The sequence below is a fragment of the Solea solea genome, chromosome 12 (assembly GCF_958295425.1).
Source record: "Solea solea chromosome 12, fSolSol10.1, whole genome shotgun sequence".
In the NCBI taxonomy this organism is placed as follows: domain Eukaryota; kingdom Metazoa; phylum Chordata; class Actinopteri; order Pleuronectiformes; family Soleidae; genus Solea; species Solea solea.
Window position 1 is genome coordinate 25729154 of NC_081145.1, and position 25909 is coordinate 25755062.

Here is a 25909-nt window from a genome sequence, read left to right on the forward strand (position 1 = left end):
AACAGCCTGACCTCTGAGAGTAAAGAGAATGTGATTCGAAGAATGTGATGTGTCGTTCTCTAACAATGAAAAATATATTATTAATCTGCTTATTATTTTATATTAATAAAGCAAAACATTCGAAGAAATTGCTCTTATATAGCACTTTTAAACTTAAAACCATCTTAACTAACCCATCTTAACTTTTACTTCAACACATTTTCAAATTTAAGAACCCCTAATTCCCAATGAATAAAATCCCACAACATTAGTAATAAATAAATGCCTACAGCAATATTACAGATATTTAGTCATTATTTGCGATAGCACGTTACATGTTTGAGCCAGTAATTTAGAGTTATTGTCATTTTTGACACAGTATGCCATTGTTTTGAAATAGTCAGTCGAAATTTGGAATAGTAAGTCAAGATTTTGAGGTAGTGTATCTCAAACAGCCCCCAGAATTTTTAGATCATATTACGTTATTCTTTTGTAATAATAACAACGTGTTAGTCAAATGTTGTAAATGAAACAGCAGTTCCAGCACTTTTGGGGAAAGAAGCCTCAGAAATGATGCAACACAACCACTTATAAACATGAAAAGAAAAGCCATAGGAATGAATGGAGAGCGGACGTCACATTTTTAAAGAGACTCGAAGAAAACCCCTCAATTTCTTGTTTTTCTGGTCAACATTGGGAAAAAAAAATTGTATCTCCCCGTCGGGGAATTGAACCCCGGTCTCCCGCGTGACAGGCGGGGATACTCACCACTATACTAACGAGGAGGTGTCTACACTGCTGATCTATTACTGTTTTTGAATGGAGTGGTGCAAGAGAATTCACAATTTTTCACGTGTATAGCTAAGTTTCACTTCACTTTTTCTATTCATTCTTTATTGTAGTTTCCTATCACTGCGGATATAATATATTTTGGGCCACTAACGGGATTTGGGCGGCGCTGTTTCCCCGGTTTGATAGTTAGAGTCAAGACGCCTGCACGTTTCAGTGAGTGAGACATTGATGCCAGAGGACAATCTTTCAGTTACTTCTACGACGTTTTGTAACGTTTCTCAAACTTTAATTCTGACATTACATCCCATAATGATAAGATGATACGTAATACTAATTAGATATCAGTTCAGATATACGACGTATAACGATCAGATTGTGATTAGAACATTCTGACCTTTTTTTCATATTGTGATAGTTCTGTTGTAAAAGTGCCTTCTTTTGTGGTATTCTGATTTACACATGATGACACAACATGGACGGCAGCTCGGAAAAAATACTGTAGTCCTGCAGCGCCCTCTAGTGTATTGCAAAATACCGAAATGTTTATTTTTCTGTAATTATCCTAAATTATTATAAATATTTTGCTTCTGAAAGTGTAAAGTTACAAACAAATAATGGATTATTTAATTGAACATGTTGTTTCTATTTGTTTTTTTGTTTTTGTTTCAGGATCATGCACTGACCACAAATGATGATTATGTGATAAAGGCAGATGTTTAATGTTGTCATCCAATTTTATTGACCAAATGATTGATTTGATTAAAAACATAAAAAAAACACAAACTCAGACTACATACATACACACATATACATATATATATACACACATAGAATATAATAATATATAATAACATAATAATATTATGTTATATTATTATATTATGATTATATATATATATGTTTAATGTTGTTGTAACCAGGTTATAATTTGACCTGTAAACTTACATGTAAATAAGATCATATAAACTCAAAAGGGTCTGGGATCACCACTTTAAATAAAATAAAAATATGCAGTGTCCTGGTTCGAGACCTTAAAGAGGACACAGTTATGAATTGAGTGAACTACATAACTGATATCTCTTTAGCTATGGACAATTATTGACTTCACACACAGAAACTTACACAGTTGTATTGTCTTTCAATATCAAATTGTTTTTTGACAAAATATATATAAAAAACAAACAGTTGACAAATTGTCTAAAATTTCCCAAAATCTCTCTCTCTCTTTACTCTCATATACGGAGCTCACGTACATGACGTGTTTCTCCTTCAGCAGTCACATCAGAAAAGAAAAAAAAAAACAGTAACAGACTCACTAGAATATTACTTAACACGTGTAAAAAACATTAGGAAACAGTGCATAAGTGACATTCAACACTTCACAGAAATTATTTTAACACTCATTATAACATTAGAACAATAGAGCGGTGGTATATTTGTTTTAAGACACCCACACTTCTCCGTGACAAGCTAACTAGCTGCTAACTAGCTGCTAACTAGCTGCTAACTAGCTGCTAACTAGCTGCTAACTAGCTGCTAACTAGCTGCTAACTAGCTGCTAACTAGCTGCTAACTAGCTGCTAACTAGCTGCTAACTAGCTGCTGACGAGCAGCACAAACACATCACAAAGTGCTTAAAAAAAACATGGATTAAAAGGTTTACAGGCTTACCTAATGTGAAATAAAATGACTGCCAGTCACCACCATGGAAAGTCCACTGATAATATTTCCACTCTCAGTGTGCTAAAAAGTGCTTCTCCTTCAGCAGTCAAATCGTAGTGTATCCCAGAAGCCACCCAGTGGACTTGACTTGACTAGTCTTGTGTGTGTGTGTGTGTGTATGTATATGTATATCTATCTACATATCTATATCTATATATATATATATATATATATATATATATATTGTTTTTTTTCCTTTCATTTTTCGTTTCACATGGATCGAAGACCTCGGACGTTTCAGAAAGAATGTTATGAATATGTGAAATGTTCACGTGACAATGTCACAGGTTCAGGACGACAGGACCGAGCTGATGATGTTAAAAGTGATGTCACAGCGTCATGGCCACAGAAAAACGACACCATCAGCGTTTGTGTTTGGGTTGGTTTGTCCTGCAGATGATGTTTGTCCCAGATCTGCTGAAGCTGCGTCACAGAGCAGGACTCAGGATGAAGATCATCATCACTCCCGCCTGTTGAGAGAAGAGTCAGAGTCACAGCAGTGATTCAGTGAAGCAGCAGATAATTCAGTCCAGTTCAGAGCTGCTTCATGTTCACGTGTTACATTTATCACTTTACTTTACATTCACTCATTTACCAAACACTCATGATGTCATCATAAAGTAACTGTGATTTTTGAATGTATACAACAGTTGGTGTGAGCGCCCTCTGCCTTCAGACCAGCATCAGTTCTTCTGTAGGATTATAGTCAGGTGTTTGATTCACCAATAAGACTCAACAGGTAGAAACGGCTTGAAAGTGGATGAGCAACAGCCAGACTCTGCTACCAAGGTGAGGTTGTGGAAGACGTTTTCATGTCACAGGTCAAACACTGTGGCGAGACTCAGTTCAGTGACATCAGCAAAGAGCAGAACCCGAACCCTAACCTCACTAACACTCACAACAAATACCAGTGTCATATCTTTCCAACGCTGGGGGCGGGACATTAGGAAACACATCTGTGGGTTGGATTTGAGGATTCAGGTATGTGTGTGTTCTTGTATTTGTTGCTTTGTGAGGACCAAAGGTCATTTAAACCATAAGGTACTTTTCCACAACACTCGACATGTTTATTTCTCTATTCCATCAGTGATAGTACCTGGTACTTGGTGTGTTTTTTTAGTACCTGCTCTGACAAGGTTCCAAAAGTGTAGTGGAAAAGCATCAATAGATAGTGGTGTGTGTGTGTGTGTGTGTCACTATTCTCACCGCTTCACTAAGGAAACAGACTGTGATTAGTACAACACTGATCAAAATGGACTCTAACACTCTACTGACCTCAGAGTGTCCAGTCTGTAGTCTGGACTCTTCACAAGATCAGACAGAAGCTTCACTCCTGAATCCTGCAGATAGTTCCCACTCAGGTCCAGTTCTTTCAGTTGGGAGGGGTTGGACTTAAGAGATGAGACCAGAGAAGAACAGCTGATGTCTGACAAACTGCAGCCCCTCAACCTGAATAAAGAATAAAACATGAGACTTTAGACAACGACTATGTGTGTGTGAGATTTTAGAAAAAGTGTTTTACCAGTTTAACCAGTTGCAATCTTTTCTTACCAGAAATGAGATTTATGAAAAGTTTCAGTCAAACCACGCCACAGCACGGAAACAGTTCTCTTGAGAGTTAAAAGCGATCTCTTGCTTACCGTTGACTCGAGTAGCTATGCTGTTTTGGTGCTCCTGGACCTAACTGCAGCTTTTGATGTTGATCACAGAATTCTCTTATCACGCCTAAAACAATGTGTAGTCATCACAGACTCGGCCCTCCCATGGTCCCAGTCCTACCTAACTGATCGTAGATTCTCAGTTGTTTTAGGTGATTTCTCCTCACCCACAGCCCCTCTCACTTCTGGAGTCCCCCAAGGTTCCATCTTGGGCCCTATATTCTTTTTATTATATATATACTGCCACTGGGGTCCATTTTTAATAAACATAAAATGGCCTTTCACTGCTTTGCAGATGATGTTCAGATCTACCTGCCTTTTAAATCATATTGTCATGCCTCTGTTCAAGCTCTGCTTGACTGTTTAAAAGATGTCAAATCCTGGATGAACAGTAACTTTCTAAATCTAAATGATGACAAAACTGAAATAATTATTTTTGGACACAATGTCCCTGACTGTCTCTCTGGTCTGTTAGGCTCCTCTTTTGCTAACATCCAGTCATCTGTAAAAACCTTGGTGTGACCTTTGACAATGCTTATCAATTTGACAAACAAGTGAAATCTGTAATCAGGAATAGTTTTTACAAACTCAGAATTTTAGCAAAGGTCAAAGGCTACCTCCCGGCAACTCGTGCAGAACGCTGCAGCACGCCTTCTGACTGGGAAGTGCAAACGTGAGCACATCACACCGATATTGGCCTCACTCCACTGGCTACCAGTTAGTTTTAGGACTGAATGCCGAACAGAATGCCCTGGCACATTAGAGGCGCTGAGACTGTTGAGCATTTTAAATCGTCTTTAAAAACCTACTTTTACTGCAGCACGTTTAACACAGGCTGAGTTGGACTCCCATTGTTTTCTCTTTGTTTGTTTTTTTGCTTCTTATGTGTTTTACTATGCTCTATATGCTCGGTTGTTTTTAAATAGGCTCTATAAATAAACGTTGAGTTGAGTTGAGAGAGTGTGTGTGTGTGTGTTTTTCATTCATTCATCAGTGAATCAATTGAGTTTAACGTTAATGAAATGAAAGTTTTAAACAACAGCAGCTTCAGTCAGTGAACTCACTTCAGAGTCTCCAGTCTACAATGTGGACTCTCTAGTCCAGAACACAGCAGAATCACTCCTGAATCCTGCAGATCCTTGTTGTCACTCAGGTCCAGTTTTCTCAGGTGGGAGGAGTTAGACCTCAGAACTGAGACCAGAGAAGAACAGCTGATCTTTGACAAACTGCAGCCCCTCAACCTGAATAACGAATAAAACATGAGACTTTAGACAATGACTGTGTGTGTGTGTGAGTGAGAAAGTGTGTGTGTGTTTCATTCATTCATCAGTGAATCCATTGAGTTTAACGTTAATGAAATGAGAGTTTAAACCAACTTTAGCTTCAGTCAGTGAACTCACTTCAGAGTCTCCAGTCTACAATGTGGACTCTCCAGTCCAGAACACAGCAGAATCACTCCTGAATCTTGCAGATCCTTGCTGTCACTCAGGTCCAGTTTTCTCAGGTGGGAGGAGTTAGACCTCAGAACTGAGACCAGAGAAGAACAGCTGATCTCTGACAAACTGCAGCCCCTCAACCTGAATAAAGAATAAAACATGAGACTTTAGACAATGACTGTGTGTGTGTGTGTGTGTGTGTGTGTGTGTGTGTGTGTGTGTGTGAGAGTGTGTGAGTGAGAAAGTGTGTGTGTGTTTCATTCATTCATAAGTGAATCAATTGAGTTTAACGTTAATGAAATGAGAGTTTAAAACAACTTCAGCTTCAGTCAGTGAACTCACTTCAGAGTCTCCAGTCTACAATGTGGACTCTCCAGTCCAGAACACAGCAGCTTCACTCCTGAATCCTGCAGATCCTTGTTCCAGCTCAGGTCCAGTTCTCTCAGGTGGGAGGAGTTAGACCTCAGAACTGAGACCAGAGAAGAACAGCTGATCTCTGACAAACTGCAGCCCCTCAACCTGAATAACAAATAAAACATGAGACTTTAGACAATGACTGTGTGTGTGTGTGTGTGTGAGAGAGAGAGAGTGTGTGAGTGAGAAAGTGTGTGTGTGTGTTTCATTCATTCATCAGTGAATCAAATGAGTTTAATTTTAATGAAATGAAAGTTTAAAAAACAACAACAGCTTCAGTCAGTGAACTCACTTCAGAGTCTCCAGTCTACAAAGTGGACTCTCCAGTCCAGAACACAGCAGCTTCACTCCTGAATTCTGCAGATAATAGTTCCAGCTCAGGTCCAGCTCTCTCAGGTGGGAGGAGTTGGATTTCAGAACTGAGACCAGAGAAGAACAGCTGATCTCTGACAAACTGCAGTCCCTCAACCTGAATAAAGAATAAAACATGAGAAGTTGCTGCTTGAAACCTGTCAGTGTTTGATCATGTGTTCAGAGCAGAGACCAGGACTTCACACTGAGTCTCTGAAAGTTCACAATAATCCAGTCTGTGATTCTAGAAAAATATCAAAGGTGAAAATCAAACCCATGAGAAGACATGTTGACATTTTCATCAACGTCTTCTCTTGTTGCGTTTGACATGAAACATCTTTCATGTTCTACATGAACATGGAGTCACAGTGAGGTGTCCATCATGTCCACAGTCTGAGTGTGTGGAGCACACCTGGGACCTGGACTCATGTCAAACTCAGACATGTTGGACACACAGACCCGATCAGCACTGACTTCACAGCTGATGGTTATTAACAAGCTAACGTCACTCGACTACTCTGTGTCTTAATGTAACGTCAGCAGACTCTGGATCTGATCAGGTCTTTGGGTTTGCTTTGAACCGTGTAGACGTCCACAGTGGGGTCTAAAAAGTGTTTTCATTCAGTTCAAAGCAAGAATCGTAACCAGCTGATTAATCTGCACTTTAAACTTTCAACATTTAAAACATCTGCAGAAAAACAACACAGCGGACTCACAAAGTGAGAAGAATATTTGATCAATCAAACCATTAATCATCACTGATTGACGATGTTATTGATCATGTCTGAACTCACCGAGCCTTCCTGCAGTTCCTCACAGCTGGAATCAGTCTGCGTTTTCCCTGGACCGTTGTGTTGTACTTGTTCAGGTCCAACTCATCCAGAACCTCCTCAGACATCTGCAGCATGTAGGCCAGAGCTGAGCAGTGGATCTCAGAGAGTTTCTGTCCTCTGTCCTTTGACTTCATGAACTCTTGGATCTTCTGATGCACTGATTGGTCTTTCATCTCTGTCAGACAGTGGAAGATGTTGATGCTTCTGTCAGGTGAGATGTTGTCTGTGTTCATCTCCTTCAGGTTCTCGATGACTCTCTGGATGATTTCTGGACTGTTCTGAGTCTGACCCAGCAGACCTCCTAAGAGTCTCTGGGTGGACTCCAGACAGAGTCCATGAAGGAAGCGAACAAACAGGTCCAGGTGACCATTTTCACTTTGAAGTGATTTCTCCATGGCTTCTTTCAGGAAGACATCCAGAGAAGTGTAACCACCACCATCATCATCACCATCTTCTTTTCTGAAGAAGTCCTGCAGTACCTCTGTCTTCCTGTTGGTGAAACAGTGGCACATGTAGACTGCGGCCAGAAACTCCTGAACGCTCAGATGAACAAAGCAGTAGACTGTTTTCTGGAAGATCACACTCTCTCCTCTGAAGATCTTTGTACAAACTCCTGAGTACACCGAGGCCTCTGTCACATCAAGACCACACTGCTCCAGGTCTTCTTGGTAGAACATGATGTCTCCTTTCTGCAGATGTTCAAAGGCCAGCTTCCCCAGCTTCAGAAGAATGTCCCTGTCGGCCTCCATCAGTTCCTGTGGACTCGTCTCAGATCCTTTATCAAACTTGTTCTTCTTCCTCTTTGTCTGAACCAGCAGGAAGTGTGAGTACAGGTCTGTCAGGGTCTTGGGCAGCTCTCCTCTCTGCTCTGTGGTCAACATGTGCTCCAGAACTGTAGCACTGATCCAGCAGAAGACTGGAATTTGACACATAATATGGAGGCTCCTGGACGTCTTGATGTGTGAGATGATTCTGCTGGACAGATCTTCAGTTCTGGATCTCTTCCTGAAGTACTCGTCCTTCTGGTCGTCAGTGAAGCCTCGTACTTCTGTTAACCTCTCAACACATGTAGGAGGGATCTGATTGGCCGCTGCAGGTCGGGAAGTTATCCAGATGAGAGCCGAGGGAAGCAGATTCCCCTGGATGAGGTTGGTCAGCAGCACGTTGACTGATGACCTGTGTGTGACGTCAGAAACAAGCGTCCTGCTGTTGAAGTCCAGTGAGAGTCTGCTTTCATCCAGGCCGTCAAAGATGAACAAAGGTTTACACACAGCGAGCTTCTCTGCGCTGACCTTCTGTAATGTTGGATAGAAAACATGGAGCAGTGTGAGAAGACTGTGCTGCTCATCTCTGATCAGGTTCAGCTCCCTGAACGAAAGCACAATCAGCAGATTCACATCCTGGTTTTCCAAACCCTCGGCCCAGTCCAGAGTGAACTTCTGCACTGAGAAGGTTTTTCCAACACCATTGGTCAGGACGACTCTGATGCTCCCCTGCTGGTCAGGTAAGGCTTTAAAGATGTCGCAGTACTTGATGGGAGTGTCCTGGACCATCTTCTTCTTGGAGGTTGTCTCCAGCTGCATCACCTCATGTTGAGTATTGACCTCTTCACTCTGTCCATCTGTGATGTAGAGCTCAGTGAAGATCCTGTTCAGGAGGGTTCTACTTCCTCTTCCATCAATTCCTTCAGTCACATGTTCAAATCTCCTCCTCAGACTCATCTTATGTTCATGTAGAACCTCCTGCAGACCAACATCTGCTGAAAGATAAGAGACGTCAGAAGTCAGACTGAAGAAAGAATCTGAGCAGCTGATGATTACATGACGTAAAGTAAAAATATGTGAAAATTCTACTTAAGTACAGTAACGATGTATTTGTACTTTGTTACATTACAACACTGAGTCTGCTAGTGCTGATGGGAGCTGCTCTCCTTACAAGTCTTACTTTGTACACTGATGGTCTGTGGTCCACGTCCTGTTCTGGGTCTTTTCCCACACTGGGGACAGCAGGAGTCTCCTGGTGGACCAGACTGGTGCCAGTATGAGGAGATGCAGCGTCTGCAGAACCAGTGACCACAGCTGGTGGAGACTGGATCCTTCAGGACGTCCTGACACAGAGGACAGCAGGACGTATGCTTGTCCACAGAAACGGCAAACTTGTGTCTGTGAAGACATTTCTTCATTACTAACATGTCAGGGACAGGTGGACGTGTGTGGCTGAGACAGACAGCGAATGATCCCTCGTTTGTTGACTGAAGCAACAAACTTGAAGAGACACATTTGTTCTCTGATCTGAGACACTTTATTTTCTTACAGCTTTGTCTCACAGTGGTTCTGACTGTTGTAACGTTCTAACCCTCATTCTCACACACTCTCTGACTCGTCAATGGTTTGATTCATTGATCAGTTTCATCAGATTGTGAGTTCAGTTTTGAGTCGGTCTGTTCCTCACACACATTTATTTCTTCTACCTTCACAAAAGTCCAGTCAAATTCAATTTGAACCACAATTTAAAAAAAACGACTTGTTGATCTGAAGCTGTTTTCAGAGTCTCCCTCCAACAGACGTAACAACAACTTTCACACTGACTGAGAAAACAGTAACATGAGAATCTTGTTCTTCATGACTCGTGTGTGTGTGTGTGTGTTTCCGTGTTTTTGAGGACACACAGGTTGGTTGTGAACCAACACTTTTATGAATCTGACTGTCTCTTACTGTGTCTCTGAGTCTCCAGGTTCACGATTGAAGCTTATAATTCGTTCCAAAGACTTGTCACTCTTCACAGACAGACAGCTGGGTCCTGGAGACTCCGCTCTCTGTCTCTGGTTCTGACCTCTGCAAACACAAACAGAGTTTTATCCACATGTTGTTACGCGTGTCTATTTAAGAAAACTGTATGTCTGGCAATTTTGAAAAATGAATGGCCACATGGGCCGTCAAAAATATTTTCTAGCGTAAACTCTGGGCAGTAGTAAGAAATCTACAGGACCTGATGGTTTATCGGCATATACTCTTCTGAACTTATGGCCCTTTTCCACTATGGTCCCGGCTCGGCACAGCACGGTTTATGTTGCATCTCACTACAAAATAAGTACCTACTCAACGTGGGCGGAGTCATCACTGCACGGCTGTGTGAAATACACTGAAATACAGCAGCAGGGTTTGTGATGCCGGTCGCAATCAGCAGTGCTGACGCTAAATACACCAGACTCCTCTGACAGATATTGAGCTTTTAGACATTTCCCTGGTAGTTGTTGGAGATTAACCCACATTTTTAGGATTGTTTTTAGTGGCTCTGTGCGTCTGTGCGTCTGTTTGTGCTTCCACACTTGTTGCGTGAGTGGGGTGATGAATGGCGTTGTTTTAATCTGGTTTTTTGTAGTTGTAGAACTAATCAGGTAATCTTTGTGGTTAGTGAGTTTTTCAGTCAGTTCTAGTGGAGTTTTTATACTAGATGTAGTAGTTTTAGTGATAGACCCTACACTTATTATTATAATAATTCATATTTTTGTAATACTGGAAGAAAAGGCCAAGAGATAATAACAATAAATTGCTTCCTCTTCTGGTAAAAATTGATTGCAAGTTTCCTCATAATAAATTTTTTTATGACAGTTGGTCAAACAGCTGAAGGGTGCATTACTGCCACCTGGAATGATCTGCTGCTAACACACTTCACTGGACAAACTGTCTCTTACTTTGTCTCTGAGGCTCCAGGTTCATGACTGAAGCTTAGAGGTCGATACATAGACTGGTCACTCTTCACAGACAGACAGCTGGGTCCTGGAGACTCTGCTCTGTCCTCGTCTTTCTCCACACAATCACTCATCTGCTGGACTTCAGTCATTCTGAGACACACACACACAAACACACACACAGATTTACTGATGCAGAAATGGAGAAGACGTGTGTTGGCAAGCAAACAACAGCTTATAATGAAAACTTATGAAGACATAAAAACAAAAAAGATCAGAAAAAGTCTGGCAGATAATTACAGACAGACTGAATGTATAAACCGTCCCAATATCAATATTTACAGCGCTCATTATGGCAAAATAACTTAATATATAACCTAATATATAAAAAGCACTTTTTCTCATTATTTTGTGCAAATGAGCTCCTCACTTACTTAACACTGCTCCACTAAAAGCATCATATTTGCACTTTAAAGAGTTTCTCAGTTTGATTGAAACTCTGCAGTTGAAAATCTCCTTAATGTTTCCTGGAGGACATCTGATGTGGATCTGTGTTCAGTCCAGTGACCAATCACACGAGAGAAAACTGAAACACAACAGGAGTTTTCTGTTAGAGAAGGTGTTTTATGAAATCTGCACTTCATGTTACTTGCATGGAGCTCAATCTTCTGTGGCCACAGTGAAGGTGATTGAGTGACATTTGTGTGCCATAGCAGCCTATGTCCAGTAGATGGTGCTAGGCTACTCTGCTTGTATGTTACTGATCTCAGGGTGTTTCTACCCTGAGATTTCACAAACACATGAGCCTCTGACTTTATCACAAACAGTTCCGATGGTTCAGCCTTTATTTAGATTTCCCATGTGTTTATTAGAAGATTAGAAAATGCCACACAGTAAAAGTACTTCATACTACTTGTGCATAAAGTAAACAAAAGTACTTTATCCAATTAAATTGAAACCATAAACTATGAATACAAATTGTGGATTTTATACTACTTCAAATATAGACAAATATTTTAGTTTTTGTTTGCAAATGTGAAATTTGACCCTGGACATCTCCAAAGGTACACAGTAAAAGTACTTCATACTAATTGTTAAGTACTCACTTAAAACCTACTAAATGATGTATTTTTTTTTCAATTAAATAAATACATTTTACTAACGGGTTATTTGACATAGTTATTTCATTTTTAATCAAAATGATCATTTATAGTCGCTTGGATTATTTTGAACATTGTGTTCGCTTTTAACCGGACTTTATTTTGAAAACCGGATATGGACTGCTTGGACCGTCAGAGTAGAAATATTGTAAAGGAGACGACGTGGCGCACTTCACATTTAGGAAAAACAAATGACGACTGACTCCCATTTCCATTATAATCTGCCAGGATTAAGCAGTGTTGTAATGTAACAATACAAATACTTCGTTGTACTTAAGTACAAAATCCACGTATCTGTACTATACTTTATTTCTAGATACCTTTACTTCTAAAACGTAGGTACATTTTATATCAGAAGATGACATCTGATACTCGAGTAGAGTAAATGTCATGTACTTTAAGATCTTTACTTGAGTAATATTATAAAAAGTCACTTCAACTTCTACCAAAGTCATTTTCTGGCAGAGGCAATATATTATATTGTTGGCATTATTTTATTATATATAATCTTAAATACAAAAAGGTAACAACAGAGAAAAAAACTAAATAAATAAATGAAATACAGTATATAAACACCGAGGTAAATTGCACAAATACTTTATCACAGAATCTAATAATCATGCTTGAAAATTCCCTGAAGAAAGCTAAAAAAATAAATTAAAAAAACTACATAAAAAAGATTCCTGCAGTAAACTTTTTCGTATTTTATGTACGAGTCTTGTTTTGCATCATCCTGATACCACTTGAACAGTTCCAGTTATGATAACACACCAGTTTTGTACAGAGAAACAGCATATTTTCAACCTGGGTTTTTCCCCAGCGCCCACTCCACTAATTTAACATGGAAATGAGCGGTAGTGTAGAAAACTGGCGAGTTCTGCTTTTAGTTGTTTTTAGGTCGCCCTCACATATATTGCGCCCTGACAGTCGCCCACATTGCCCATAGCAAACCCGGTTTTCTGGTAACATACTTTTACTTGTACACACTAAATCATCATATATAATCGCATATTACCGTTGTAATCGCGTCAATACTCACCGTTATGTCTTTGTGCTGCGCAGTTAAAATGGCGACTGAACCAAAGTCAGAGTAGTTTCACTTTCACTTTGCCTCCCTCTGGAAATGACAACATTAGCTTACTGTGCTGACTCTGTTTCAGAAGCATAGATCTCAGTTTCACTGGATCAAGTCTCATTAATCCAGAAGCCAAAACCTTTGACTGTGCCGTTCCAAAGTAAACAAGAGAAATGATTACAAAAGAACACAGACTTCATCTACAGTCTGTGTAAATAACCAGTAGGAGTTTGATATTCAACATTCATTTGATATTCAAAATAAAAAACTATTATGCACTTAAACCACTTCATTGAATTATGTCAAACCAACTGTGCAACACAGGCTTGTTTTTTCGGGCCGTTTATTTTTTGACTATTTATTTTACCTTTTTTTCCTTCTGAGGAACGAAGTGAAGAACAGGAAGTCAGGTGACCCAAAAGGAAAAGCTTCAACTCAAAATAAAAGCGGAGGGATAGTAGAGAAACAAATAATTATTGAGACTTCCATTCAACTTCCATTGTTTTCCTAGTAAATACAGTACAAGTATGCTGCTGCAATCTTGAACACAACACATCAAAAGTAAACGAAATGAAAAAAAGTGCGAGAGTATGGTCAGTCAGTTTACTTTACAAGTTACAGCATACATTAAGAGTTATGATAGTTTTTTGTTCTGTGAGGGGGAGATCGTTGATATATATATACACTGTTCTTTTTGTACTTTCTTTTATCAACACAGAGACATTTGTTTTTGTTTGTGAATTTCCAATTGTGAATGTGAAACTTAAATAACAGAAGAGTTCGTGAACAACAGCCAAAAAGGCATGATGGGAGTAACAGGGTCGTGAACGGAAAACGTCTCGTAAAGAATGAAGTTGTGAATATGTGAAATGTTCACATGTCACAATGTCACAGGTTCGGGACGACTGGACCGAGCTGACGAGGTTAAAAGTGATGTCACGGCGTCATGGCCACAGAAAAACGACACCATCAGCGTTTGTGTTTGTTTGGTTTGTCCTTCAGATGATGTTTGTCCCAGATCTGCTGAATCTGCGTCACAGAGCAGGACTCAGGATGAAGATCATCATCACTCCCACCTGTTGAGAGAAGACGAGTCAGAGTCACAGCAGTGAGTGAAGTCAGTGAAGCAGCAGAGACTTCAGTCCAGTTCAGAGCTGCTTCATGTTCATGTGTTACATTTATCACTTTACTTTACATTCACTCATTTACCAAACACTCATGATGGCATCATAAAGTAACTGTGATTTTTGAATGTATACAACAGTTGGTGTGAGCGCCCTCTGCCTTCAGACCAGCATCAGTTCTTCTGTAGGATTATAGTCAGGTGTTTGATTCACCAATAAGACTCAACAGGTAGAAACGGCTTGAAAGTGGATGAGCAACAGCCAGACTCTGCTACCAAGGTGAGGTTGTGGAAGACGTTTTCATGTCACAGGTCAGACACTGTGGCGAGACTGAGAAGATCAACAAGACACAAGGTCGTTCAGCGACATCAGCAAAGTCTCAGCCAGGCAAAGACTTCAGAGCAGACTGAGGTTTCAACATGTGCCGTTCAAGATGTTTGGAAGAAGCACAAAGACACGGGCGACCCTGACAATCGTGGACGGCCAAGGAAACTTAGTGTGGCAGATGAAAGACACGTCCTGCTTACTTCCCTTTTTAAATCAGAAGAAATCTGTCTTGAGACGTTTCCATCATGGTATGGTTCGGTTTGGAATGGTAATGTCCTGGTTCAGGCTTGTGTTTCCACTGAGAACAGTACCTTTGGTTGGTAGGCAGGGGGTGGGCTGTGCCAATCAGCTGAATGTCGTGGGTGTAGCCGGTCTAGCTCCGCCCTATCCGTACCATTTTACTCTGGTACTCTAAAGGAAGTGGGTCAAAGAATGTGTCATTGTAACTTATTTGTCACACGATCACCAGCAGCTCAGGGCGCGTCTGATTGGCCGACTGTTGTCTCTCTTTGTCTTAGTGTCCAATCATGAAGCCTGTCTGCTCTCACAGCTTCACTTCAAGGAAACACTGGATGTCTGCTCTGACTGTGATTAGTACAACACTGATCAAAATGGACTCTAACACTCTACTGACCTCAGAGTGTCCAGTCTGTAGTCCGGACTCTTCACAAGATCAGACAGAGGCTTCACTCCTGAATCCTGCAGATTGTTCTCACTCAGGTCCAGTTCTCTCATGTGGGAGGAGTTGGACTTAAGAGCTGAGGCCAGAGAAGAACAGCTGATCTCTGACAAACTGCAGTTACTCAACCTGAATAAAGAATAAAACATGAGACTTTAGACAACGGCTGTGTGTGTATGTGTGTGTTTGTTTTATTCATTCATTCATTCATTCATTCGTTAGAGAATCAAATGAGTTTAATTTTAATGAAATGAAAGATTTAAACAACAACAGCAGCTTTAGTCAGTGAACTCACTTCAGAGTCTTCAGTCTACAATGTGGACTCTCCAGTCCAGAACACAGCAGCTTCACTCCTGAATCCTGCAGATCATAGTTGTGACTCAGGTCCAGGTCTCTCAGGTGGGAGGAGTTAGACCTCAGAACTGAGACCAGAGAAGAACAGCTGATCTCTGACAAACTGCAGCCCCTCAACCTGAATAACGAATAAAACATGAGACTTTAGACAACGACTGTGTGTGAGAGTGTAAGAGAGAGAGAGAGAGAGAGAGAGTGAGAGTGTGTGTTTCATTCATTCATCAGTGAATCAAATGAGTTTAATGTTAATGAAATGAAAGTATAAAAAAAAAAACAACAGCAGCTTCTGTCAGTGAACTCACCCCAGAGTCTCCAGTCCACAATGTGGACTCTCCAGTCCAGAACACAGCAGCTTCACTCCTGAATCCTGCACATCATAGTTTTCACTCAGGTCCAGTTCTCTCATGTGGGAGGAGTTGGACTTCAGAACTGAGACTATAGAAGAACAGCTGATCTCTGACAAATAGCAGCTCCTCAACCTGAATGCAGAATAAAACATGAGACTTTAGACAACATGTGTGTGTGTGTTGCCTGAGCATCAAAACACAGAGACCCAAAAACCCTGTATGAGCAGCACAAAAATGTTTGTCAGGAGAAAAACAAATAAAAGTCCAAAAACAATAACTGATGAATCAATAAGTAAATTCTTACTCAACAAAAATAATGTCAGAATCAGTGAGTCTGATGAAAGTTTAAAAAAACAACAGCAGCTTCAGTCAGTGAACTCACTTCAGAGTCTTCAGTTTACAATGTGGACTCTCCAGTCCAGAACACAGCAGCTTCACTCCTGAATCCTGCAGATCCTGGTTCTGACTCAGGTCCAGTTTTCTCAGGTGGGAGGAGTTGGACTTCAGAACTGAGACCAGAGAAGAACAGCTGATCTCTGACAAACTGCAGCAACTCAAACTGAATAAAGAATAAAACAAGAGACTTTAGACAACGACTGCGTGTGTTTGTCATTGATTCATCAGTGAATAAAATGAGTTTAATGTAGACTTGGGTGATAACAAAATTAAATATCTAGATATTGTGTTACTGAAATATCGCGATATTTGATTATATAAATAAAAAGTGACATTTTGAATGATTGCCCTTAAATTATGTTTTTACGACTGCATGAAACAGAACCATAGTTTTGACAAGGTAGCAGGTTACAGCAGTGGTGCATTCATTCTTTTATATTTGGCTGTTTTGAGAAATGCTTCCAGTATGGTTAGCTACTTGCGGTGCTGCTGAAAGTTTTCTCCCAAGCTGATGTTGTGGAGTCTGGTCGAGCAAACTGTGCAGGATGATGGACTCTGAGGTGAGAGCGCAGGTTTGTGATGCTGCGCTGCTTCATCAACACCCGACACATGACCTCATTTAAATTCTCCCACTCTCCATTTTCTCCTGCTTTATATCCAAAACACTGTATCAAGCACTTTGTGCATCATGCAATCCAATTCCGTTGGGATTTTCTTTTCAAAATAAAATTCTGAAAACACACGGCAGCCGTTCAAGATCAGATATCGTAAAAAATATCAAATTTGACGGCAAATATCGTGATATGCGATAATATGAATATGTGAATATGTATCTGTCCAGACTAGTTTAATATTAATGAAAGAAAGTTTCATTAATATTAAAGTTTTTAATTTAATGAACAACGGCAAGTCTGTGAACTTACTTCAGAGTCTCCAGTCTACAATGTGGACTCTCCAGTCCAGAACACAGCAACTTCACTCCTAAATCCTGCAGATCGTTCCAGCTCAGGTCCAGCTCTCTCAGGTGGGAGGGGTTGGACTTCAGAGCTGAGACCACAGAAGAACAGCTGATCTCTGACAAATAGGAGTCCCTCAATCTGAATAAAGAATAAAACAAGAGAAGTTGCTGCTTGAAACTAGTCAGTGTTTGATCAAGTGTTCAGGGCTGAGACCAGGACTTCACATTGAGTCTCTGAGAGTTCACAATAATCCAGTCTGTGATTCTAGAAAAATATCAAAGGTGAAAATCAAACACATGAGAAGACATGTTGACATTTTCGTCTTCTCTTGTTGTATATGACAGGAAACATCTTTCATGTCCTACATGAACATGGAGTCACAGTGAGTTGTCCATCATGTCCACAGTCTGAGTGTGTGAAGCACACCTGGGACCTGGACTCATGTCAAACTCAGACATGTTGGACACACAGACCCGATCAGCACTGACTTCACAGCTGATGGTTATTAACGAGCTACCGTCACTCGACTACTCTGTGTCTGAATGTAAAGTCAGCAGACTCTGGATCTGATCAGGTCTTTGGGTTTTGCTTTAAACCAGGGGTGTCAAACATACGGCCCGGGGGCCCGAACCGGCCCGCCAGACGGTCCAATCCGGCCCACAGGATGAATTTGTTAAAATTTCACACTAATCTAAACGTAATGTCAAATGCTCCAGATACCCGTGACTAAATGTTTGTGCCTTTATAGATCCAGTGTGCTGTGTAAATGAACATTTAGGCATGATATTGTTGAAATTGCACTTAAATTTCTCAAGAAATTTCATGTTTTGTAAAAATATCCTTCATTAAATGTAAAACAAAGGAGACAAAACAAAGGAGTTCTTGTTGTTCATAGGTTATTATGCTATTATTTTACTATTTTTACTGGTCCAGCCCCCTTGAGATCAAATTGTGCTGGATGTGGCCCCTGAACAAAAATGAGTTTGACACCCCTGCTTTAAACCGTGTAGACGTCCACAGTGAGGTCTAAAAAGTGTTTTCATTCTGTTCAAGCAAGAATCGTAACCAGCTGATAAATGTGCACTTTAAACTTTCAACATTTAAAACATCTGCAGAAAAACAACACAGCGGACTCACAAAGTGAGAAGAATATTTGATGAATCAAACCATTAATCATCACTGATTGATGATGTTATTGATCATGTCTGAACTCACAGAGCCTTCCTGCAGTTCCTCACAGCTGGAATCAGTCTGCGTTTTCCCTGGACCGTTGTGTTGTACTTGTTCAGGTCCAACTCATCCAGAACCTCCTCAGACATCTGCAGCATGTAGGCCAGAGCTGAACAGTGGATCTCAGAGAGTTTCTGTCCTCTGTCCTTTGACTTCATGAACTCTTGGATCTCCTGATGCACTGATTGGTCTTTCATCTCTGTCAGACAGTGGAAGATGTTGATGCTTCTGTCAGGTGAGATGTGGTACTTGTTCATCTTCTTCAGATTCTCAATGACTCTCTGGATGATTTCTGGACTGTTCTGAGTCTGACCCAGCAGACCTCCTAAGAGTCTCTGGGTGGACTCCAGACAGAGTCCATGAAGGAAGCGAACAAACAGGTCCAGGTGACCATTTTCACTTTGAAGTGATTTCTCCATGGCTCCTTTCAGGAACACATCCAGAGAAGTGTACCCACCACCATCATCATCACCATCTTTTTTTCTGAAGAAGTCCTGCAGTACCTCTGTCTTCCTGTTGGTGAAACAGTGGAACATGTAGACTGCGGCCAGAAACTCCTGAACGCTCAGATGAACAAAGCAGTAGACCGTTTTCTGGAAGATCACGCTCTCTCTTCTGAAGATCTCTGTACAAACCCCTGAGTACACCGAGGCCTCTGTCACACTAAGACCACACCGGTCCAGGTCTTCTTGGTAGAACATGATGTCTCCTTTCTGCAGATGTTCAAAGGCCAGCCTCCCCAGCTTCAGAAGAACGTCCCTGTCGGCCTCCATCAGTTCCTGTGGACTCGTCTCAGATCCTTTATCGTACTTGTTCTTCTTCCTCTTTGTCTGAACCAGCAGGAAGTGTGAGTACAGGTCTGTCAGGGTCTTGGGCAGCTCTCCTCTCTGCTCTGTGGTCAACATGTGCTCCAGAACTGTAGCACTGATCCAGCAGAAGACTGGGATTTGACACATGATATGGAGGCTCCTGGACGTCTTGATGTGTGAGATGATTCTGCTGGACACATCTTCAGTTCTGGATCTCTTCCTGAAGAACTCGTCCTTCTGGTCGTCAGTGAAGCCTCGTACTTCTGTTACCCTGTCAACACATGTAGGAGGGATCTGATTGGCCGCCGCAGGTCGGGAAGTTATCCAGATGAGAGCCGAGGGAAGCAGATTCCCCTGGATGAGGTTGGTCAGCAGCACGTTGACTGATGACCTGTGTGTGACGTCAGAAACAAGCGTCCTGCTGTTGAAGTCCAGTGAGAGTCTGCTTTCATCCAGGCCGTCAAAGATGAACAAAGGTTTACACACAGCGAGGTTCTCTGCTCTGACCTTCTGTAATGTTGGATAGAAAACATGGAGCAGTGTGAGAAGACTGTGCTGCTCATCTCTGATCAGGTTCAGCTCCCTGAACGAAAGCACAATCAGCAGATTCACATCCAGGTTTTCCAAACCCTCGGCCCAGTCCAGAGTGAACTTCTGCACCGAGAAGGTTTTTCCAACACCAGCAACACCGTTGGTCAGGACGACTCTGATACGCCCCTGCTGGTCAGGTAAGGCTTTAAAGATGTCACAGCACTTGATGGGAGTGTCCTGGACCGTCTTCTTCTTGGAGGTCGTCTCCAGCTGCATCACCTCATGTTGAGTATTGACCTCTTCACTCTGTCCCTCTGTGATGTAGAGCTCAGTGAAGATCCTGTTCAGGAGGGTTCTACTTCCTCTTCCATCAGTTCCTTCAGTCACATGTTCAAATCTCCTCCTCAGACTCATCTTATGTTCATCTAGAACCTCCTGCAGACCAACGTGTAAACCTGAATTTCCTGAACCTACAGGGGGCAGCAGAGAGTTTAACACCATCATCTTCATGATCACACGAGTTAAAATGAGTAACATTTTAACTTTTAAACATTCTTCTCCTGTTTTTCCATTTCTAAAGTGTGCTAGTGCTGATGGGAGCTGCTCTCCTTACAAGTCTTACTCTGTACACTGATGGTCTGTGGTCCATGTCCTGTTCTGGGTCTTTTCCCACACTGGGGACAGCAGGAGTCTCCTGGTGGACCAGACTGGTCCCAGTATGAGGAGATGCAGCATCTGCAGAAGCAGTGATCACAGCTGGTGGAGACTGGATCCTTCAGGACATCCTGACACAGAGGACAGCAGGACGTGTGCTCGTCCACAGAAACGGCAAACTTGTGTCTGTGAAGACATTTCTTTATTACTAACATGTCAGGGACAGGTGGACGTGTGTGTGGCTGAGACAGACGTACAACTTTCACACTGACGGTAACATGAGAATGATGTTCTTCATGACACAGGACAAACTGTTTCTTACTTTGTCTCTGAGGCTCCAGGTTCATGACTGACATTTGGAGGTTGATCCATAGACCAGTCACTCTTCACAGACAGACAGCTGGGTCCTGGACACTCTGCTCTCTGTCTCTGATTCTGACCTCTGCAAACACAAACAGGGTTTTATTCACATCGCATCCATCACTGATGATGGTCTTTGTTTAGACACTTTGATCAGAAACAAGCCTCAGTGGTCAGTGTGACCTCCAGAGTATGGAGTGAAGGGAATGATCTTGAATGATTTCTTTTCTCTAGATTTGATGATCCACATGTGACACCCTCATTGACAGATTTACAGCTTGTGGTCGCTGATCTATGTGTAAAAATTGATCCTCTACAGGTACTGTCAGCATTTAGACATGACGGCAGTAGGAAATCTACAGGACCTGATGGTTTATCAGCCTTTGTGCTAAAAAAATTGCTCTTCTGAACTTAGTGATGCTTTCTGTGCTATTTTTGAAAAACTGATAGAGAATCCTATTGTTCCAGAGCCATGGAAGTCTTCTATTATCATACATGGAAACTATGGCCAAGGCCAATCCAGTCAATGTCAACAATGTTCCTACAAAGTTTAACAAGTGTCCCAGTCTGTTCTCGTTCCAAACCAACATCCATCCATCTTCTACTGCTTTATCCTCCAGTAAAATTATATTTCAAAAATGTTCTGATGACACCATAATTCTGAGTCTTTTACATGCTGATGACTGTCCATCCCTCTGTTAGAGAGAGACTGACTTGTTCAGGTCGTGGTGTACGAATCATCATCTCATGCTGAACACTAATGAAAACTAAGGAGATGATTTTTGATCCACATCATCAGTTTTAATCTGTTTGATGTAGTTGTAGAAGTAATCAGAGTTATCTTTATTATTACTAATCACCTCGTTGTACACTGTATAATGACAATAAAAGGCATTCTAATCTATTCTGTTATCAATTAATTTCACTGATTCTAATTTCATTCACTATAAGATGAACCCGATCTTCTGTTTGTATTTGTTCATATTATTATTTTCATTTATTTTATTTTCAAATTTCCTCATAATAAAAGTTTTTATGACAGTTGGTCAAACAGCTGAAAGGTGCATTACTGCCACCTGGAATGATCTGCTGCTAACACACTTCACTGGACAAACTGTCTCTTACTTTGTGTCTGAGGCTCCAGGTTCATGACTGAGGTTTGGAGGATAACCCATAGACTGGTCACTCTTCACAGGCAGACAGCTGGGTCCTGGAGACTCTGCTCTGTCCTCGTCTTTCTCCACACAATCACTCATCTGCTGGACTTCAGTCATTCTGAGACACACACACATATTTACAGAGCTCGTTTGAGTAAAATAACTTATAAAACCTATTGTAAACCTAATATATAAAAAGCACTTTTTCTCATTAGTTTGTGCAAATGAGCTCCTCACTTACTTAACACTGCTCCACTGAAAGCATCATATTTGCACTTTAAAGAGTTACCTCTTCATTCCTGTTTCCTGGAGGACATCTGATGTGGATCTGTGTTCAGTCCAGTGACCAATCACACGAGAGAAAACTGAAACACAACAGGAGTTTTCTGTTAGAGAAGGTGTTTTATGAAATCTGCACTTCATGTTACTTGCATGGAGCTCAATCTTCTGTGGCCACAGTGAAGGTGATTGAGTGACATTTGTGTGCCATAGCAGCCTATGTCCAGTAGATGGTGCTAGGCTACTCTGCTTGTATGTTACTGAAGTATTTTGACCCTGAGATATCACAAACACATGAGCCTCTGACTTTATTGCAAACAGTTCTGATGGTTCAGCCTTTATTTAGATTTCCCATGTGTTTATTTGAAGATTAGAAAATGCCACACAGTAAAAGTACTTCATACTATTTGTGAAGTACTCACCTACTAAATTGTGTAATTTTATTTCAATTAAATAAATACATTTTAGTAATGGGTTATTTGACATAGTTATTTAATTTTTAATCAAAATGATCATTTATAGTCGCTTGGATTATTTTGAACTTTGTGTTCGATTTTACCGGACTTCAAAACCGGATATGGACTGCTTGGACCGTCAGAGTAGAAATATTGTAAAGGAGAGGACGTGGCGCACTTCACATTTAGGAAAAACAAATGACGACTGACTTCCATTTCCATTATAATCTGCCAGGATTAAGCAGTGTTGTAATGTAACAATACAAATACTTCGTTGTACTACAAAATCCACGTATCTGTACTATACTTTATTTCTAGATACTTTTACTTCTAAAACGTAGGTACATTTTATATCAGAAGATGACATCTGATACTCGAGTAGAGTAAATGTCATGTACTTTAAGATCTTTACTTGAGTAATATTATAAAAAGTCACTTCAACTTCTACCAAAGTCATTTTCTGCCAGAGGCAATATATTATATTGTTGGCATTATTTTATTATATATAATCTTAAATACAAAAAGGTAACAACAGAGAAAGAACAAAATAAATAAATGAAATACAGTATATAAACACCGAAGTAAATTGCACAAATCCTTCATCACAGGATCTAATAATCATGCTTGAAAATTCCCTGAAGAAAGCTAAATAAATAAATAAATAACCGGTTTTCTGGTAACATACTTTTACTTTAACACACTAAATCATCATATATAATCGTATATTACGTTATAATCACGTCAATACTCACCGTTATGTCTTTGTGCTGCGCCGTTAAAATGGCGACTGAACCAAAGTCAGAGTAGTTTCACTTTCACTTGAGTAATCATCTGCAAAGGACTCACTGAACAACTGACATCACTCTCAACAGACAACACAGACTTCATCTACAGTCTGTGTAAACGGTTAAAAAAATGACCAGTATTACGTCAGTTTGATATTCAAAATAAAAACTATTATGCACTTAAACCACTTCATTGAATTATGTCAAACCAACTGTGCAACACAGGCTTGTTTTTTCGGGCCGTTTATTTTTTGACTACTTATTTTGCCATTTTTTCCTTCTGAGGAACGAAGTGAAGGACAGGAAGTCAGGTGACCCAAAAGTAAAAGCGTCAATTCAAAATAAAAGCCGAGAGGATAGTAGAGAAACAAATAATTATGGAGACTTCCATTCAACTTCCATTGTTTTCCTAGTAAATACAGTACAAGTATGCTGCTGCAATCAGAAATGGAACAAATTTAACATCAAAAGTAAACAAAAATGAATGAGAGGTGGAAAGAAAAAAAGTGCGAGAGTATGGCAGTCAGTTTACTTTACAAGTTACAGCATACATTAAGAGTTATGATAGTTTTTTGTTCTGTGAGGGGGAGATCGTTGATATATATATATATATATATATATATATATATATATATATATATACTGTTCTTTTTGTACTTTCTTTAATAAACACAGAGACATTTGTTTTTGTTTGTGAATTTCCAATTGTGAATGTGAAACTAAGATAACAGAAGAATTAGATCTACTTGCTCAGCGCGTTCGTGAACAACAGCCAAAAAGGCATGATGGGAGTAACACGGTCGTGAACGGAAAACGTCTCGTAAAGAATGAAGTTGTGAATATGTGAAATGCTCACATGTCACAATGTCACAGGTTCGGGACGACTGGACCGAGCTGACGAGGTAGTAGCTGCTTTCACAGAATAAATGTCTTGAGGGTAGGACGGGATGTGCAACGCCCGTCTCAGAATTGTCTTTAGGAGGGAGACTCCCGTCATGGGCTGCCTCTGGCGTCACCAGCGACAAACTCTTATCATCCATGAAGTGGATCAGCTCCGCATAAGACTCAGCGTCCTTTTCCTCATCTGCCAGCAGCTGATCTGCGTGTTCAGTGGTGGGTCTCTGTTAGAATCGTGTCCTTTAACCCTTCCAAACGAAGGTGGCCCAAGAATTTCGTCTCCCATAGTTCTTAGTTCTTTTATTGGACAGGCTCAGTATCACAGGTGGCTTGTGAAGTTTGCCAAACATCAATAAATAATGAATACAAATCAACAAATAATAATTGAGGGCACAGTTCAACAGAAAGTCCGATTTTTAGAGAGATCTTTACAAGAGAACGGCCTCAATTTCTTTTTTTCCCCACATGGAAAAAAAACCCTCTATCTCCCCGTCGGGGAATTGAACCCCGGTCTCCCGCGTGACAGGCGGGGATACTCACCACTATACTAACGAGGAGGTGTCAACACTGCTGATCGTTGACCTCTTTATTCCTTGTATAGCTAAGTTTCACTTCACTTTTTCTATTAATTCTTTATTGTAGTTTCCTATCACTGCGGATATAATATATTTGTGGCCAATAACGGGATGTTTACCCGTTTTGATAGTTAGAGTCAAGACGCCTGCACGTTCCAGTGAGTGAGACATCGACGCCAGAGGACAATCTTTCAGTTACTTCTACGGCGTTTTATAACGTTTGTCAAACTTTTCGAACTTGTGTTATTTATGTTATGTTATTACATCCCACAATGATGAGATGATACGTAATACTAATTAGATATCATTTCAGATATACGACGTATAACGATCAGATTGTGATTAGACTGTGATATGTAGTCTCGAACATTATGACCTTCTTTTCATATTGAGATAGTTCTGTTGTAAAAGTTAAATTAAAAAGTTAAAAAAAATGGTTAATTGCCTTCTTGTGTGTCATCTTATTTATTACCTCGGGTATTCCGATTAACACATGATGGCCGTTTCTCTATATCCATACGTGTGCGTACTTGTGCGTACTTGCGTACTCCCGTACTTGTGAAAACGTCATCAGCCTCAGTCGTTCTGTTCCAATTCTCAAGTAAGCGAACAGCGAGGACGGTTCTCAAACCCGGAAGTGTTCTCTCTCCGCCCATTTTTACCAAGTATGCATCGGAGGTGACTTAAGCGTACTTGCGATGGCCATGTATCCCAGAATACATTTCGGCGGAGCATAGGAGCAAATAATAGAAATATAAATCTGAAATAAATATTTTTCTGTGTCCCGGAACAAAGTTTTAACATCAGAAATGAGTCATTTAGAATTCAAACATGTGGTTTGTGTATGAAGATCTGACGTATTTATAGTTTGGCAGCGACG

General features: G+C 40.6%; 2 protein-coding genes and 2 non-coding genes across 5 annotated transcripts in view; all 4 read right to left on the bottom strand.

Moving 5' to 3' along the window:
• Window positions 1–692: 692 nt before the first annotated feature.
• trnad-guc (transfer RNA aspartic acid (anticodon GUC)) lies at window positions 693–764 on the bottom strand. Its single transcript has one exon. It is a non-coding gene; the product is annotated as a tRNA-Asp (tRNA).
• A 2122-nt stretch (window positions 765–2886) lies between these two features.
• Window positions 2887–13127, bottom strand: LOC131469850 (NACHT, LRR and PYD domains-containing protein 12-like). Of its 2 annotated transcripts, XM_058645249.1 has the most exons (12): window positions 13076–13127; window positions 11311–11462; window positions 10880–11029; window positions 9900–10019; window positions 9121–9347; window positions 7147–8944; window positions 6294–6470; window positions 5930–6106; window positions 5552–5728; window positions 5216–5392; window positions 3769–3942; window positions 2887–2963 (listed from the first exon to the last, which is right to left on the bottom strand). In XM_058645249.1, the coding sequence occupies exons 3-12, from the start codon at window positions 11026–11028 to the stop codon at window positions 2954–2956; spliced, it is 3186 nt and encodes a 1061-aa protein (XP_058501232.1). In that variant the 5' UTR covers window position 11029; window positions 11311–11462; window positions 13076–13127; the 3' UTR covers window positions 2887–2953. The 2 variants fall into 2 exon arrangements, with proteins under 2 accessions (XP_058501232.1, XP_058501233.1); XM_058645250.1 differs by lacking the exons at window positions 11311–11462; window positions 13076–13127 and having other exon boundaries at window positions 10880–11243.
• A 310-nt stretch (window positions 13128–13437) lies between these two features.
• LOC131469853 (NACHT, LRR and PYD domains-containing protein 12-like) overlaps window positions 13438–25909 on the bottom strand; it is a 68234-nt gene continuing 55762 nt past the window's right edge. Inside the window, exons 17-22 of the mRNA XM_058645255.1 lie at window positions 17262–17435; window positions 16325–16501; window positions 15898–16074; window positions 15537–15713; window positions 15197–15370; window positions 13438–14187 (exon numbers count right to left, since the gene is read on the bottom strand). Coding sequence (XP_058501238.1) covers window positions 14178–14187; window positions 15197–15370; window positions 15537–15713; window positions 15898–16074; window positions 16325–16501; window positions 17262–17435 — 889 coding nt within the window. The 3' untranslated portion in view covers window positions 13438–14177. The remainder of the gene's footprint in view (window positions 14188–15196; window positions 15371–15536; window positions 15714–15897; window positions 16075–16324; window positions 16502–17261; window positions 17436–25909) is intronic.
• trnad-guc (transfer RNA aspartic acid (anticodon GUC)) lies at window positions 24940–25011 on the bottom strand. Its single transcript has one exon. It is a non-coding gene; the product is annotated as a tRNA-Asp (tRNA).